The sequence below is a fragment of the Nyctereutes procyonoides genome, unplaced genomic scaffold, assembly GCF_905146905.1.
Source record: "Nyctereutes procyonoides isolate TBG_1078 unplaced genomic scaffold, NYPRO_anot_genome, whole genome shotgun sequence".
NCBI classification, from domain to species: Eukaryota; Metazoa; Chordata; class Mammalia; order Carnivora; family Canidae; genus Nyctereutes; species Nyctereutes procyonoides.
The window spans coordinates 38,829,991-38,846,864 of record NW_026575139.1 but is presented as its reverse complement, the minus strand read 5'-3'; the positions used below and the strand labels follow the sequence as shown (position 1 = coordinate 38,846,864).

General features: G+C 34.9%; 1 protein-coding gene across 6 annotated transcripts in view; it reads left to right on the top strand.

The window, feature by feature from the left end:
- The window catches only part of KIAA0586 (KIAA0586 ortholog), a 106,615-nt gene that overhangs the window by 18,014 nt on the left and 71,727 nt on the right, over window positions 1-16,874 (top strand). For all 6 annotated transcript variants that reach the window (XR_008661710.1, XM_055304440.1, XM_055304442.1 and 3 more), the window contains exons 10-16: window positions 5,723-5,855; window positions 6,808-7,025; window positions 7,440-7,512; window positions 9,034-9,285; window positions 10,223-10,397; window positions 14,094-14,291; window positions 15,779-15,966. Coding sequence is in view for 5 of the 6 variants with exons in the window: in XM_055304440.1 (XP_055160415.1) it covers window positions 5,723-5,855; window positions 6,808-7,025; window positions 7,440-7,512; window positions 9,034-9,285; window positions 10,223-10,397; window positions 14,094-14,291; window positions 15,779-15,966 (1,237 nt within the window). In the remaining variant the exon portion in view is untranslated. The remainder of the gene's footprint in view (window positions 1-5,722; window positions 5,856-6,807; window positions 7,026-7,439; window positions 7,513-9,033; window positions 9,286-10,222; window positions 10,398-14,093; window positions 14,292-15,778; window positions 15,967-16,874) is intronic.

Genomic DNA, 16,874 nt, shown 5'->3' with positions numbered 1-16,874 from the left:
GTATAATTTTTTTATGCTTTGTTCTTTTTTTTTTTTAAGTTTTTATTTATTTATTCATGAGAGACACACAGAGAGAGAGAGAGAGAGGCAGAGACACAGGCAGAAGGAGAAGCAGGCTCCATGCAGGGAGCCCGATGTGGGACTCGATCCCGGGTCTCCAGGATCACACCCTGGGCTGAAGGTGGTGCTAAACTGCTGAGCCACCCAGGCTGCCCAAAAATTATATTAGATTTACTATTTTCTGCTGCTACTATATCTACCCCTTTACTATAGTTATAAAATGAATGTATCTAAACTTCTCAAAATGCAGATTAATTCTAATGAATGCAGAATATTTTTATTTTTATTTTGAGAGAGAGAGAGAGAGAGAAACCGTATGCGCATGGTGGGAGGAGGGGATGGGCAGAGGGAGAGAGAGAGAGTCTTAAGCAGGCTCCACCCTCAGCATGGATCCTGTAAAGGGCTCCATCTCATAACCCTGAGATCTGACCTGAGCCAAAGTTAAGAGTTGGACACTTACCTGACTGAGCCACCCCAGACTATTTATTTTTGATGAAATGATATTTGAGATTTGCTTTAAAAATAATCCGGTGCAGGGTAGAGGAAACTGGGTTGAGACTATGGATGAAATGAGAATAGCCATGAGTTAATGATTAATGTGAATGGAGAATATGGAGTTCATCATACTATTCTTTCTACTTTTGTGTATGTCTGAAATTTTACATTAAAAATTTTTTAAAAATCAAGTACTTCTTGGTCATGATAATTTTATTTATATTGAATGTCATGGAAACTATGGTAATAAAAACTTAAAAATAAGCTATGTTTTTAATATTGTCATCTCCAAACTGCAGTTTTAGGCCATTTGCTTGCTTTTTTTTTTTTTTTTTAAGATTTTATTTATTCATGAGAGACACAGAGAGAGAGGTGGAGACATAGGGAGAGACAGAGGCAGGTTCCCTGTGAGGAGCCTGATGTGGGACTTGACCCCAGGAGCTTGGAATCACACCCTGAGCCAAAAACAGATGCTCAACCACTGAGCCACCCAGGTGCTTCTAGACCATTTACTTTTAATGTAATTACTGATAAAAGATTTATGTCTGCCTTGTTGCTATGTTTTCTGTGTCTTAGGTATTTTTTTATTCCCCTATTTTTCCATATTGTCTTTTTTAATATTAAAAAAGTGATTTTTTTAATCACTGAGTGATTACCCTAGGGATTATAAAATTAATACCTCAATTTAAAACAATCTAGTTTGGATTAATACCAATTTAATTTCAATAGGATTCACAAACTTTGTTCCAGTATAGCTCCTTCCCTTCCCCTTTCATTCTGCTGTTATTGTAATGCATATTGCATTATTATACATTATAAGCTCATCTATATAGGTTGATAATTATTGCTATATGTAGTTGTCTTTTAAATAAGATAGGAGGGCAGCCCAGGTGGCTCAGCGGTTTAGTGCTGCCATCAGTCCAGGGCATGATCCCGGAGATCCGAGATCAAGTCTCATGTCGGGCTCCCTGCATGGAGCCTGCTTCTCTCTCTGCCTGTGTCTCTGCCTCTCTCTCTCTCTCTCTCTGTGTCTCTATGAATAAATAAATAAAATCTTTAAAAAATAATAAATTAGATAGGAGAAGAAAAGAGTTATAAACAAAAATAACATTGTATTTATTTATTTATTATTTTTATTTTTATTTTTTTAAATATAATACCATTGAGTCCCTTCCCGGAACTATACCTTTTATCCCCATGATTTATTCATTCCATAATTGGAAACCTGTACCTTTCTCTCCCATTCACCCCTTTTTGCCCATCCACTTGGCTCCTTCCCCTCAGGCAACCACCAGTTTGTTCCCTGTATTGATGGTTCTGTTTCTGCTTTCTTTATTTATTTGTTCATTTGTTTTGTTTTTTAGATTCCACATACAAGTGAAATAATGCGATATTTGTCTTTCTCTGTCAAACTCTTTTCACTTAGCATATAGTACCCTCTAGGTCCATACATGTTGTTGCAAATGGCAAGACTTCATTATTTTTTATGGCTGAGCAATATTCCATTGTATATATATGCATATCTTCTTTATCCACCCATCCATTTATTTATTTATTTTTTAAAAATATTTTATTTATTTATGCATAAGAGACATAGAGAGAGAGAGAGGCAGAGACACAGGCAGAAGGAGAAGCAGGCCCCATGCAGGGAGACCGACATGAGACTCGATCCCGGGTCTCCAGGATCAGGCCCTGGGCTGAAGGCAGTGCTAAACCGCTGAGCCACCCGGGCTGCCCACACTCATCCATTTATTGATGGACACTTAGGTTGCTTCCATATCTTGGCTACTGTAAATAATGCTACAATAAACATAGAAGTGCGTATATCTTTTTGAATTGGAGTTTAACCCCATTTGGTACATGTCCAATTCTAATGTCCCCCTTTGTAATTACTGGATTATATGTTATTTCTACTTTTTAATTTTTTGAAGAACCTTCATACTGTTTTCCATTGTGACTGTACCAATTTACATTTCCACCAGCAGTGTATAAGGGTCCCTTTTTCTCCATATCCCCACCAATATTTGTTATTTTTTGTCTTTTTTGATACAAGCCATTTTGACTGGTGTAAGGTGATAATCTCATTATGGTTTTGGTTTGCTTTTCCCTGATGATTAGTCATGTTGAGCATCTTTTCATGTGTCTGTTGGCTATCTGAATGTCTTCCTTGGAAAAATGTCTGTCCAGGTCCTCTGCCCATTTCTTTAGTGTTGAGTTTTATAAATTTTTTTGACAATTGTATACATTCTTATATTTTGGATATTAGCCATTTATGTATCATTTGCAAATATCCTCCCCTATTCAGTAGATTGCCTGTTCATTTTGTTGATGATTTCCTTTACTGTCCCAGTAGTTTATTTTTGGTGGTGTTTCCTTTACTTCAGGAGACATATCTAGAAAAATATTGCTTAGGCCAGTACCAGATTACTGCCTTTGTTTTCTTTTAGGGGCTTTATGATTTTATGTCCCATATTTATGTCTTTAATCCATTTTGAGTTTATTTTTGTGTACTGTGTAAGAAATGGTGCAGTTTTTTCTTTTTACATGTAGCTGTCCAGTTTTCTTAGCACCATTTATTGAAGACTGTCTTTTCCTTGTTGTATATTCTTATGTCTTTTTTTTTTAAAGATTTTATTTATTTATTTAAGAGAGAGCACAAGTAGGGAGGGGCAGAATGAAAGGCAAGCTCCCCACTGAGTAGGGAGCCTGATGCAGGGCTTGATCCTAGTACCCTGAGATCATGACCTGAGTTGAAGTTAGACCCTTAAACAGACTGAGCCACTCAAGCACGCCTATTACCTCTTTTATCATAGATTAATTGACTATATAAGTGTGGGCTTATTTCTGGGCTTTATCTATTCGATTGATCTATGGGTCTATTTTTACTTTTGAAGGGTAGTTTTGCTGGATATAGAATTTTTGAAGGGCACCTTAGATGGCTTGGTCAGTTGAGTATCTGACTCATGATTTCGGCTTGGGTCATGATTTCAGAGTTGTGAGATGGAGCATTGTGTCAGGCTCTATACTCAGTGAGCAGAGTTTGCTGGAGATTCTCTCCCTCTTCCTCCGCTTCTCCCTCTCAAATAAATAATTATTTAAAAAATTTATTTTTCTTGTCATTCTTTTTCTTTCAGCAGTTTGAATATGTCAGCACCGCCTTCCGGATTCATTTTTTTTTTTTTTTTGTAGAAAATCAGCAGTTAATCTTTTTGAGGAACCCCTGTATATGATGAATTATTTTTCTGCTTTCCAAATTCTCCCTTTGTCTTTTGTCATTTGACAGTTTGGCTATAATATATAAGTGTAGATCTCTTTGAGTTTATCTTTCTGAAGTTTTTTGAGTTTCTTGGATGAGTAGATTGATATTTATTAAATTTTGGGCTTTTTTGGCCTTTATTTCTTTATATAGTTAATAGTACACATAACCTTTCTCTTCTCCTGGGACTATGTTGTTTGTTGGTATACTTAATGGTACTGCACAGATCTCTGAGGCTGTTAAAATTTCTTTGTTCTTTTTTTTTTTCTCTGTTTCTCAGATGGGATAGTCTCAATAACTTATCTATAAGTTCATGGATTCTTTTTTCTGCCAACTATAATATGCTATTTAGCCCCCTGTTGAAGTTTACATTTCAGTTATTGTATTCTTCAACTTTAGAAATTCTGTTTAGGTTTTCTTTCTTTGTTTTAAATAGTTTCTATCTCCTTATTGATATCTTTACTTAGTAAGACTTCATTCATGTATATACTTTCCTTTAATTCTTTGAACATAGTTTCCTTCAGTAATTGCTAACTTATAGTCCTTGCCTGGTAAGTCCAGTATTTGGAATTCCTCAAGCACAGTTTGTATTGACTATGCTTTTTCCTGTGTATGAACTAGACTTTTTTTGTTTCTTTTTGTGTCTTATAACTTTTGTTGAAAATTGGACATTTCAAATAATACAATGTGGCAACCCAGAAAATCAGATTCTTCCATCTCCCAGGATATGTTGTTGCTAAGTGACTTTCCTGGGTGAGTTCTGTAAAGTTTCTGTTCTTTGTCATGTGTGGTGGGTCTCTATTTGTTTAGCTAAGTCTGCTAGTGATTAGAAAGAGACTTCCTTACCTACAATGAACCTATAAATCTCCCTTTGAGTATCAAGGGGCTGTGTGTTTGGGGATGTGTGCATGTGCACCACGCACACATGAATGCATGTGTGTGTGGTGTTGGGGCACATCTTCAGTGCTCTGGCACTTTATAAGTCTGTCTTAACCTTAACTTCTAACTTGCAGAGAGCCTCAAGGTCAGCGAGACATGAGAGATTAGGCTTTTCTCGTATCTTGCTTGAGCACTCGCTGAGCCCTGTCAATGGGCATTCTTGATCCGCAGTAATGTGTTAGGGCTTTTCAAAGCTCCACCATGGACATCTCATTCCCCTGAGTTTTAGTTTATTGGCATTCCTCTTGTTTGTCTCAACTGCTATAGCCACCTTAGGCAGCTAGATGTTAAACACTTGCTACTGTTTTCAAAAATTGATCTGCCATTAGGGTTTCTCACTGAGCTAGCTCTGAGTCAGGTCAAATAAAGAGAACCCTGTGAATGGGGCTTTCTGAGGAGGTCCAAAGTTCTGCCCTTTTGAGTGGTTGTTAGGCTGTTGGTTTTCACAGCAAAAAGGATTGTGCAGCTGTTAATTTTTAAGGCTGCTGGAGAGTTGGGGAAAGGGTTCTTGGAATGAAGCAAATTAAAAATACCATAAAGCTTGCTGTCTTTAATAAAAGTCAGTCATTTCTTGATTAAATATTCCTTGGGCTGTTTGCAAGCTTTTCATTTCCAGAGTTCTGGAAATGCTGATTTTGAACATTTTTCCTAGTGTTCTCTTTGCTGAGGAGGGGATTTTTAGAGTTTCTTACTCTACCCTTCTTGAAGAGCTTCTGGATGTTCTCTTCTTCAAAGCAAAACCTTGTCCTGCTCTTTTCCTGCTATGCCTAAACCAGTCTGGTCAGAGTAACTTTGTATCATGTGATTTTCTGTGTTTGATATGCTTAATCACTTAATGGATTAATTTCATTTTACAGTATAAAAGTACAGCATTTAGTACTGTATAACTAAGAAGTTATCAAAGATTTATGTATTCAAATATTTACTGAATTTATGACAATTTAGGAAACTTTATTTTTAAATCTTTCATAGCATTGATACACTATCATCTCAAAGATTTCCTTTCAATGAAGAACTAGGAGCAGCTAACTTGACTGTACAGGGGTCTGATGATTTTCTTCATGATCCTGGCCAAAAGAGGAAAGAAACAAATGGCATACTCCAGGTAAAGTGGGAATAGGATATTAAAATTGATGAGGTTTAGTAAAGGTAAAAATTATGAAGAAATATAAAAGTTACCAGGACAGAAAGCTAGCAGAAGGATAAAGACAAAGTATTGAAAAAGACATGTCAGGCCCTGTCGGTTCTCTTTATAAAACTTTGCCAGGAGTCCTCCCTAAGTGATCTCTATTCCTGGCTCCTTGGCTAGCTACTACGAGCTTTCCAGCTACTATTGGAGAGGAAAAAAGGGGGAAAGAAAACTGTGAATAACACCTGTTTATCCAATACAAAGTGTCTGCCATGCCTACTTCATGCCAACTTATTCTTATATTGTTTTAGCTTTCTTTCCCGGATAATAACTTTTATTGGCTATTGGACTGCCCAGTACTTCTATGGACTTCCCATCCCTATTTCACTTAACATTCACGTTAATACTTCTAAATGGAAAGAAACCTTAATTGCCAACTTCATGTTTTAATTTTTATTTTTAATTGAACTATAGTTGACGTACAATATTATATTAGTTTCAGGTGTACAAGATAGAGGTTCAACAAATTTAAAATGCTAACCAGAGTAAATGTAGTTACCATCAGCCAAGTTCTGTTTAATAGCTCTTCAATTTGACAGATTGAGTCCTTAGAATATATTGGCATTTAGTTGGGGTATGGCCCCAACTATAGTAATACCTCTTGTTTGCATTAAAATAATTAATATAGGGGATCCCTGGGTGGCTCAGTGGTTTAGTGCCTGCCTTTGGCCCACCGCGTGATCCTGGAGTCACGGGATTGAGTCCCACATCAGGCTCATGCATGGAGCCTGCTTCTCCCTCTGCCTGTGTCTCTGCCTCTCTCTCTGTGTGTCTCTCATGAATAAATAAATAAAATCTTAAAAAAATAAAATAAAATAATTAATATGAACTTTATATGGTAACATTTTTGCCTTATTTTCTTTTTAAGCCAAAGGAATCTCTGATTATGTCAAGGCTTGCTGATCTTCCACAGAATTCCATTAAGCTTCAAACAACCAATAAGAGATCCATCTTGAAAGATGCTGAGAAGATTTTGAGAGGAGTACAAAACAATAAAAAAGTCCTCGAAGAAAACCTGGAAGCTATTATTCGTGCAAAAGATGGAGCTGCCATGTATTCATTTATCAATGCTCTATCTACTAACAGGTAAGACAGGATGTTGGCATCCCAAGGTTATTTTTGAAACTGCCTGTTATAGGCTTTCTTAATTATTTTTCTATGTGCTTCATTTTGCTTAATGTATTTCAGTATTTTGAAAATGTTCTCTGTCTCCTTTGACACTCACTATAAAGTTAAAATTTAGATATATACATGTGGCTATTAAATTTTACAGAAAAATTTTCCTTTAATTTTTGTTATCTCTTTGGTATATATCTTCAGGGATCTATCCAGACATTGTTCAGACATTTGATAAAAACTAATAACATTGGTTTTTCCTTTTCAAAGGAAGGCTGTTGGGCTTACATAGTAGATTCAAAACTAGATAAGAGACCTGATCTAGGTCCTAGTCTCAGAACATTAAATGCTAATTTAACACAATTCTTTTTTTCCCTTTCGTAGAGAGATGTCAGAGAAGATCCGGATCAGAAAGACAGTGGATGAATGGATTAAAACTATTTCTGCAGAAATTCAGGTGGGTATTAGAAAAAAACAGAATTAAGTGAATTCTCAAGAGGTAATATCTTTATTTTTTAAAGATTTTATTTATTTATTTATTTATTTATTTATTTATTTATTTGAGAGAGAGAGAGAGAACATGAGAGGGGGAGGGATTCAGAGGGAGAAGCCGACTTCCCGCTGAGTGGAGAGCCCGATGAAGTGCTTGATCCCTGGACTCCAGGATCATTACCTGAGCTGGAGGCAGATGCTCACTCTCTGACCCACCCAGGCACCCCTTAAGAGATCATTTCTAAGTACCATACTTATTTTCAAAATATTCCTTATGAAAAAAAAATATTCCTTATGTATAAGGCTACTTATATATACTTGTAATTTCATTTTGTATTCTTTTCTTAGTAATGAGTTTCATTTTACCTAGCAAGTGCTTCTTCTCGTAAATTATAGCTCTTATGTGGCAAATTGTGGGACAATAACTAAAATATGAGTAATTTGAAACAAAATTTAGGAAAAGCATTTAGAGAAGAAGAAAATATACTTTAAAAATGTTTCAAGACAGCAGATTTAGAAGCACTGACTTGTCAAAGTAAAAACACCAAAGTTATTTAAAGGGAAAATACCATACAAGATTTCTAAGGTTACTAAGTTTACAGAAGTCATTTCTAGATGAAAAAGATGCCACTTTCTCACATCCCGAAGCTCACAGTGTATCTTCAGACATTAGCATTGCAAAAACCTAGGAGAGTTGTTTTTATTAGAGGGTAAGTAGTTTACAGAAATTCTTAAAATTTTATACATTTGAGGAAGCAGAACTAGACAAAGTAACCTGTTATTTTCATCTTTGGGTGCAAAGTGTTTTTTTCTGGCTGTAAGACAGGTGTATGTGCTTACTCACAATGGTGGCAAGACGATGTGTCAGTTCCATTTCCACAGCCACTAAAATGTATTTTTAAACTTTGTTGTTTAAAAAAATATATCTAATGATATAAAGAAATGTTGTTATCTACAATGTGATGCACCCAAAAAAATAAATAAATAAAATAAAATAAAAATTGAGCTAATAGAAGATTTGGAGATTAGTTTTGGCTCTGCAGACAACTGGCAAATATAGGTCACTCTGTTAATGTGAATTCATTACAAAGTGTGTTTAAATCTTCAAACAATGTTAACTTATAAATATTTATTACAGAGTTTTATTACAAAATTGTTTATTTCTTTGAAATTTATTTTTTTAAACTTTTGAATGTTTACTGTAGTCTTGTGGTTTGAACATCAAAAAAATGTAAGGTGTATAAGGAAAAAGTGTCCTCCTGATCTTGTATCTCGTCTACTATTTCTCATTCCCCCTGCTCCATAAGGCAGTAATCTTTTGAGTTTTTATTTCCAGAGAGTTTTTATTCATATGTAAGTCAATATAATTTATTTATAAAGCATTGCTAAAGTATATTTCTACAATAAAAAAACAAATTCTAATATTTTAGATGTGAAAGCATTACTTGGGTAGGTTTTAAGTAATCTTAATTTTGATTATATTAAGGATGAACTGGCAAGAAAAGATTATGAACAAAAGAGGTTTGATCAGAAGAATCAAAGGACCAAGAAAGCTCAGAATATGAGTAAAGATATTAAAACTCAGAATATGAGTAAATATATTAAAACTAATATACAAGACAAAACAGTAAACAGTTCTGTAATTCAAAGAAAACATCCTCAAAAACAAAAAGAGGAACATTTTAGAAATCCACCCATGAGGAGCATGCCTGCTTCAAATCTACAGAAAGAGAGAAAAGTAAGATCTTGCTCTGGTTTTGTGACATGAAGATTGCATTATAACTGATCATTTCATTTCCTTTAAGCTATATATAAATAATGAAGTGAATATGAAAATATTTTAAAAATAAGGGCTATATAAATGTAAACTATATTTCAACTATTACTTAGCGTTTTGGGTATTCATAATGAGCAGTGTACAAAAAAACCTAATTTCTTCCTTCTGAGATCTCACATTTAGAAACATAATATTTTAGTTATAGCTGGTATATATCACCTAGTCCAAAAGTTAGATTCTCTAGTTTCTGGTACTCAAAATTGTATTTCATTGTTGTATGTATATATGTGAATATATGTATTTTTGTTTATTTTTCAGTGTAACAAGTATGTCTAGTGCCTAGTGATTGTGAGGTTTGGTACTAGATGCTGTGGAGGGTATGTTTTTGGCTGCTGTAATTAGACTGTAACTGTCTTACAGCCAAATATGGATTGTTGGGCACATTAATAAAGTATCTAATTCAGGGCTGAGCACTTAGTAGATCCTCAATAAATGCTACCTTATTGTAGCATTTAAATTATGATTGAAGGTCCGATTAGGAATGTAGAAAAATATTCAAAGACTTGATTTATGTTATATTATTGTAACTGAATACAATAAATAGATAAAATGTGTTTAAACCTTACTTTTTTGGTGCTAAAAATATACTCAGTAGTATAAGAACCTTTATGTTTTTTGAGTGGATGATTTTTATATTTAATTTTCATGTCATTGAAACCCTAAAACTCTAAAGCTATAGTTTGAAAATTATATCTAGAATTTGAATCATTTAAAATAGAGGATTTTTCTGACTTGCTAATTTTTATGATAGTTCTTAAGCTGGGAAAAGAGGGCTTTAGAAAAATGAGATTTCTGATGGCTATTTTTTTTGGTGAGCTGAATAACTTTGTGTACTTAGGGATTTTTGAAACCAACTGCAGTGTTACAAGATGAGGATTATATGTTACAAATTTATGGAAAACCAATTTATCAGGGCCATCGCAGCACTCTTAAAAAAGGACCATATCTCCGATTTAATTCTCCATCTCCCAAATCTAAACCACAGAGACCAAAAGTAATAGAACGAGTTAAAGGTAAGGAACCTCATTTTTCTGTGGCAGACTTCATTTATTTATGCTGTCAGTTTAATATGTAATGTTTAGTTTTTTCCTTTTTTTTTTTTTTGTAACTCATAACTTCAGTTCAAATTATATACTGCTTAGGAATGGAAAATAATTCCTTCTAAGAGTAGGAAGAAATAGACTATCTCAATGCATAAAATAGGAGTAAGTGGGGGAAAAGATAGGGTTAGGTGGTATCTTCTTATAAAGTATGATTAAAATTTACATTTATGAGATGATGTCTTGAACAATTTAAATTATAATCTGGGGAAAGTGGACATTTCCTTGAAGACATTGCTCTATCATGTTCTTTATGAAAGAATGAAGATCAGCCATTGTTGCATATTATCATAAAAGTGCTTATGACATTTTTGCAGTTTTCTTTATTCTCGAGCCTTAGGTAGTAAAGGTGAAAAAATATTTTTGGTACTTTTGTACACCACTAAAAATAACTTCATTTATTACTGTGTTTTGGCTCACATCTACTATTTCACTAGTATATTTATTTATTGAAGATTTATTTATTTTAGAGAAAGCGTGCACATGTGTGCCTGTGTGAGTGGGTGGGAGGGGCAAAGGGAGAGGGAGAAAGAGAGAGAATCCTTAAGCAGATTCTCGCTGAATATGAAGCCCACCACAGGGGTTGATCCCATACCCAAGATCATGACCTGCACGGAAGTCAAGAGTTGGACACTTGGGGCGACTGGGTAGCTCAGTCAGTTAAGTGTCTGCCTTCAGCTCAGAAGTCCTGAAATCCTGGGATTGAGCCCCACATCAAGCTCTCTTCTCAGCAGGGAGCCTGCTTCTCCCTCTCCCCCTGCTCATGCTCTCTTTCACACTATCTTTTTCCCAGATAAATAAACGAAATCTTAAAACAAACAACAAAAAAAGAATCAGACACTTAATCAAATGAGCCATCCAGGCACTTCTCTCTGGTATATTTAAATAAAACTCTTCATTAGATATCCAGTCTCTTGACTTTGGTTAAATTTAGAAATACCTCAGCTTTTACTTTAGCAGCCAGTGAATTTCAACAGTATGGCCTAACTAGTGGATACCAACTCATTTTTGTTTCTTATCCTTTCTGGAAATTGGAGCTGTGGTATTGCTTTTAGTTTTCCCTTCCTCTCATTTCTAAAGATTAAGTGATCATATAGGGTGTCAGTTTATCTAGAAATCCTACCGATATTATTCAGTGAAGTGTATAGCTTATGGATGATATTTAACCCTATTTCCTCTTATTTATTGGGGCTTTGTTATTAACTTATATTTGGGCTTTTGAAAGCCTTTGCAAAACATAACTTGAGGTCTTAAAATACTAAAAATCCAAAATTAATTTTAAGTAATGCTTTTAATGGTAGAAGTGACTGAGAACCTGTGGAAACATGCTTATTCTTGAGCCTTGGTGCCTGTCATATTCTCTACCTGAAGAGCTTTTCCCTCAGACGTTTGTATGGCTTACTTTCTCAGTTAATTGGATCTCTGCTCTTAGATGTTATTTCCTCAGAGAAGTCTACCCTTACCATCCTATCCAAAAGATGATCTCCTACACCTCTCTTATCTTCTTGCTCAGCCTTATTATTCTTTTTTTTTTTTAGCCTTATTATTCTTCATAGCACTTTTCACAATCTGATGTTATATTTATGTTTTTAACTTTTTATATGCTTTTCTTTTTCCTTTTTTTTTTAAATTTGAGTATGGTTGACATACAATGTTACATTAATTTCAGATATACAACTTAGTGATTTGACAAAGTTATACAATTATGCTTCCTTTACTACAAATGTAGCTAACCGTCCACCCTGTTTCACTGCTGTTACAGTGCCATTGACTATATTCCTTATGCTCTGCCTTTTATTCCCATGAGTTATTCATTCCATAACCAGAAAACAGTATCTCCCACTCCCCTTCTTCCACTTTGTCCACCTCTCCTCTGGCAATTATCATTTTATTCTCTGATTTATAGGTCTGATGGGAGGGTTGTTGTTTATTTTGATTTTTTATTTTATTATTTTTTAAAGATTTTATTTGTTTATTCATGAGAGACACACACACAGAGAGAGAGAGATGCAGAGACAGAGACAGAGGGAGAAGCAGGCTCCATGCAGGGAGCCTGACGTGGGACTTGATCTCAGGTCTCCAGGTTCAGGCCCTGGGCTGAAGGCGGCACTAAACTGCTGAGCCACCTGGGCTGCCCGTTGTTTTTTATTTTTATTTTAACAAAGAAAACTTGTGTTTATTGAGCATAATAAAAGCAAAAATAAAAATTTTTCTATGGGCTAGAGGCCTCAATAGATAATTTTCTATCCTTGCTATAGACATTTCCTCTCATAACTAAGGATTAATAATTTTATATTTAAAAACTACATGCTGTTTGAATTAAAAAAAAAAAAAGCTTTGTAAGAAATTATATCCTCTGGGGATGCCTGGGTGGTTCAGCGGTTGAGCGCCTGCCTTCAGCTCAGGTGTGATCCCGGGATCCGGGATTGAGTCCCACATCAGGCTCCCTATGAGGAGCCTGCTTCTCCCGCTGCCTGTGTCTCTGCCTCTCTCTGTGTTTCTCATGAATAAATAAATAAATAAAACCTTAAAAAAAAAAAGAAAATGTATCTTCTGTAATCTCACTGCCAAATTTGGTAAATTTCTGATATTCTGTGCTGGCATGTTTTTTTAAATTCAATTTAGTTAATATATACTGTAATATTAATTTCAAGAGTAGAACTTAGTGATTCATCAGTTGCATTATAACAGTGCTTATTATAACAAGTGCCCTTCTTCCTTCCAGCAACCTTCAGTTTGTTTCCTAGAGCCTCTTATGGTTTGTCTACCTGTTTTCATCTTATTTTTCCTTCCCTTCTCCTATGTTCATCTGTTTCATTTCTTAAGTTCCACATATGAGTGAGATCATATGGTATTTGTCTTTCTCAGTCTGATTTATTTCACTCAGAATAATACCCTTTAGGTCCATCCATGTTTTCTCAAATAGCACAATCTGATCCTTTTTTATAACTGCATAATATTCCACTATAGATACACCACATCTTTATGCATTTGTCTATTTTTGGACATTTAAATTACTTCCATATTTTGGCTTTTATAAATAATGCTACAACTAACATAAGGATGCACATATCTTTTTGAATTAGTGGTTTTGTTTTCTTTGGTATTCAGTGATGGAATTACTGGATCATATGGTGTTTCTATTTTTAATTTTTTGAGGAAACTGCATACTGTTTTCCACAGGGCTATACCAATTTACATTTCTACTAACAGTGAGTGAGAGTTCCTTTTTCTCCACATTCACTTAAATCATTGAATCTATTTTGTCATAGTAGTTGTGTGGGGGTTCAGAAACCATGGCCTACAATGCAAGTCAACCGCCTGTTTTTGTAAATGATATGGTAACATAGCTGGACTCATTTATTTGTGACTGTAGCATGATTGCTTTCATGTTATAGTGGCAGAATTGAGATGTTGTAGCTGAGAGCACAGGACCCATGAGACTAAAATGTTTACTGTCTGACCTTTTGAGAGAAAGTTTTTGCCAGCCCCTGGTTTGTATATTACTTCTATTTTGGAGATCTTTCTGTGAAGAAGAGTTACTGTATTTCTAGCTGGATAGATGTCCAAATAATATTTTAAAGTCTCTGCCACTGATAATGATTACAGGCACTAAAGTCAAGTCAATAAGAACACAAACTGACTTTTATGCAACAAAACCTGTGAAAATGGATTCTAAACCACAACATTCTGTTACTACTGTGCTGCCTCCTGGTGATCAGCAGTACTTGTTCAGCCCAAGCAGAGAAATGCCTACTCTTTCAGGTACACTGGAAGGTCATCTAATTCCTATGGCTATTCTTTTAGGTAAGTCCGAACAAAATACACAGGGTAAATTTTAAATTCTTATCAGCCGTTGGCAGAACTTTCAAAATGACATGATAGTCCCTTACCTTTCTCCCTTACATGAGAGTCCCTAACTGTGTGTTATATTTGTGGGTAGGGCCTCAGAATGTGTCTTACTCCATGTAGTAGGCACTCTCTAAAATAATGGGTTCCTGCTATAGTTTCACTCACAGGAAACAACATGCCTTTGGTATTTTATAATACATTGCTGTAGATGAAACAAATTTTTTAAAAGTTTAGATATGTTATAGATATTCATAATAAAGATATCAAAAATTTTAAGTGGTTTAATGTCATGTCATAGGTGAAGTTCTTTAAAATAATTTTATGTACTTTTGAACTAGGCTGTGGTAAGTAAAAATTGCATGGCTGTGTATTCTAAGGCAGTAGTTGTTGGTTATTTACTTATTTGAGGTCTCTCAGACTCATTATTATAAAAATTTAACAAATCATTTTTGTTCCTATAACAGCTCTTCAATTCTAGTTAGCTATCTTTTTCTTTTAGTGTCTTTGCTATTCTTTCTTGATGTTGATGAGTGATTTAAATATGAATATTTTCCAACATAAGAGAGAATTTTTCATTTTTGATATTGTGAGTTAATGGCATGTCAACTTGGTAGCTATGTCTGTTCAAACATGCCTTCTGCTAATGTAGTAGCTAATACTTATAAAGTTCCTGCAGTGTGCCAGGGACAGATCTAAGCACCTTACATATGTTAATTTATTTAATCTACCCTGTAAAACACATGGTAATGTATCAGTTTTATAATTGAAGAAGCCAAGGCACAAAGGAATTAAGTAATTTGTCAAAAGCTACATAATTAGAATGGAGCTGGGATTCAAACCCAGTCAGTCTGGCTTTAAAGTCTGCTTTTAAAGAGTGCACTGTACAGTCCCTCTTTATTTTGAAATATAAGAAATAAATGGAACTTTTGAAGTAAAAGCTAAGTTCCTGACAGCTATGATAATTACCAAATAGTGGGAGTATGTGCTATTTATTGGTAGCCAATCACTAGTATTTTGTAGTTGGTTTTATTTCTGTCCATTGTTGCTCTATGAAGATTTGGGAATAAATATAATACAGAGTAACACACTACGCTTTTAGTCTTGGCTTTGCTGTTTATAAACAGTTAGGACTTCTGGCAAATTATGTTGTTTCTAAACCTATTTTCTCAGCTGTGAAATGTGGATAATATTAATATCTCTTGGCTCATTTTGAGGGTTAAATTAGGGTATGTGAAGTGTCTGGCACATATGAGCACTTGGTTGTGAGTTGCTGTTGAAAGGATGATGTGGTGAGTATGTTGACAGTGGCGATAATAGAAGGAAAGGTGATTGCAGATAGCACTTCCTTTTCAGATGAGAATTCAGCTGTAAAGATCTAGGCTATGTGTTTGATTTTTCCCTTTATTTCTGTAGTTGACTTATCTCTTCCCCCAACTTTTTAGGACAAACCCAAAGTAATAGTGATTCCATGCCACCCACTGGAGTAATTATAAACAAGGCACACCCTGTAACAGTGACTACTTCTATTCCTCCATCATCACGAAAAATGGAAACTGGTATAAAGAAACCTAACATTGCAGTTATAGAAATGAAGTCGGAAAAAAAAGATCCTCCTCAGCTTACTGTACAGGTATGTCATAAATAGAAAATTTTAAGGAAAAAAAACGTCTTTGTCTTAACTTTAGCACTTAAAATCTATTACATTGCTTCATGAAAACTTTGCTTTCATTATGGGTCTTTTGTTCTTTAAAACTGATATTAATGTGATGTCTGCATGATAAGGTGACTTTAAGTCACCTGGGTGACTCATACCCAGGTGACATGATGATATTCCAAGGGGAACAGTTGAACAGTATATTATAATTAATTTTAAAAGAATAAGTATAACTTTAAATATATATAAAGTTTGAATGAATGGAAAGAGAACTTATGTGTGAAGATTAAATATTCAAGTTGTCAATTCTTCCTAAATTAATGTATAATTTAAGTCATATTGTAATCTAATCCCCCCAACCATGTATTTATTTTTTGTTTGTTTTATTTATTTTTGTTTTCTTTAATTTTATCTTAAGGATCATTTTGATATTTGAAAAAACAAAGGGTTTTGATACTGGACCCGTATAAGGTCATATTTCAGAAATAGCCTTGGTTATTTAAAAAAGAATGTAGCATGGGGCACTGCTTGGGTAGCTCAGTCAGTTAAACATCTAACTTGATTTCAGCTCAGGTCATGATCTCGGGGTTGTGAGATAGATCCCCATATTGGATTCTGCACTAGACATGGAACCTGCTTAAGATTCTCTCTTCTCTCTCTGTTCCTCTACCCCACTTGTGTATGCACTCTCTTGCTCTAAAAAAAAATCGAAGGACGCCTGGGTGGCTCACCTTCCCTCCTCAGGAAGGACTCCTGCCTTCAGCCCAGGGAGTGATCCTGGAGTCCCAGGATCAAGTCCCACATAGGGTTCCCTGCATGGAGCCTGCTTCTCTCTCTGCCTGTGTCTCTGCCTCTCTCTCTGTGTGTCTCTCATGAATAAATAA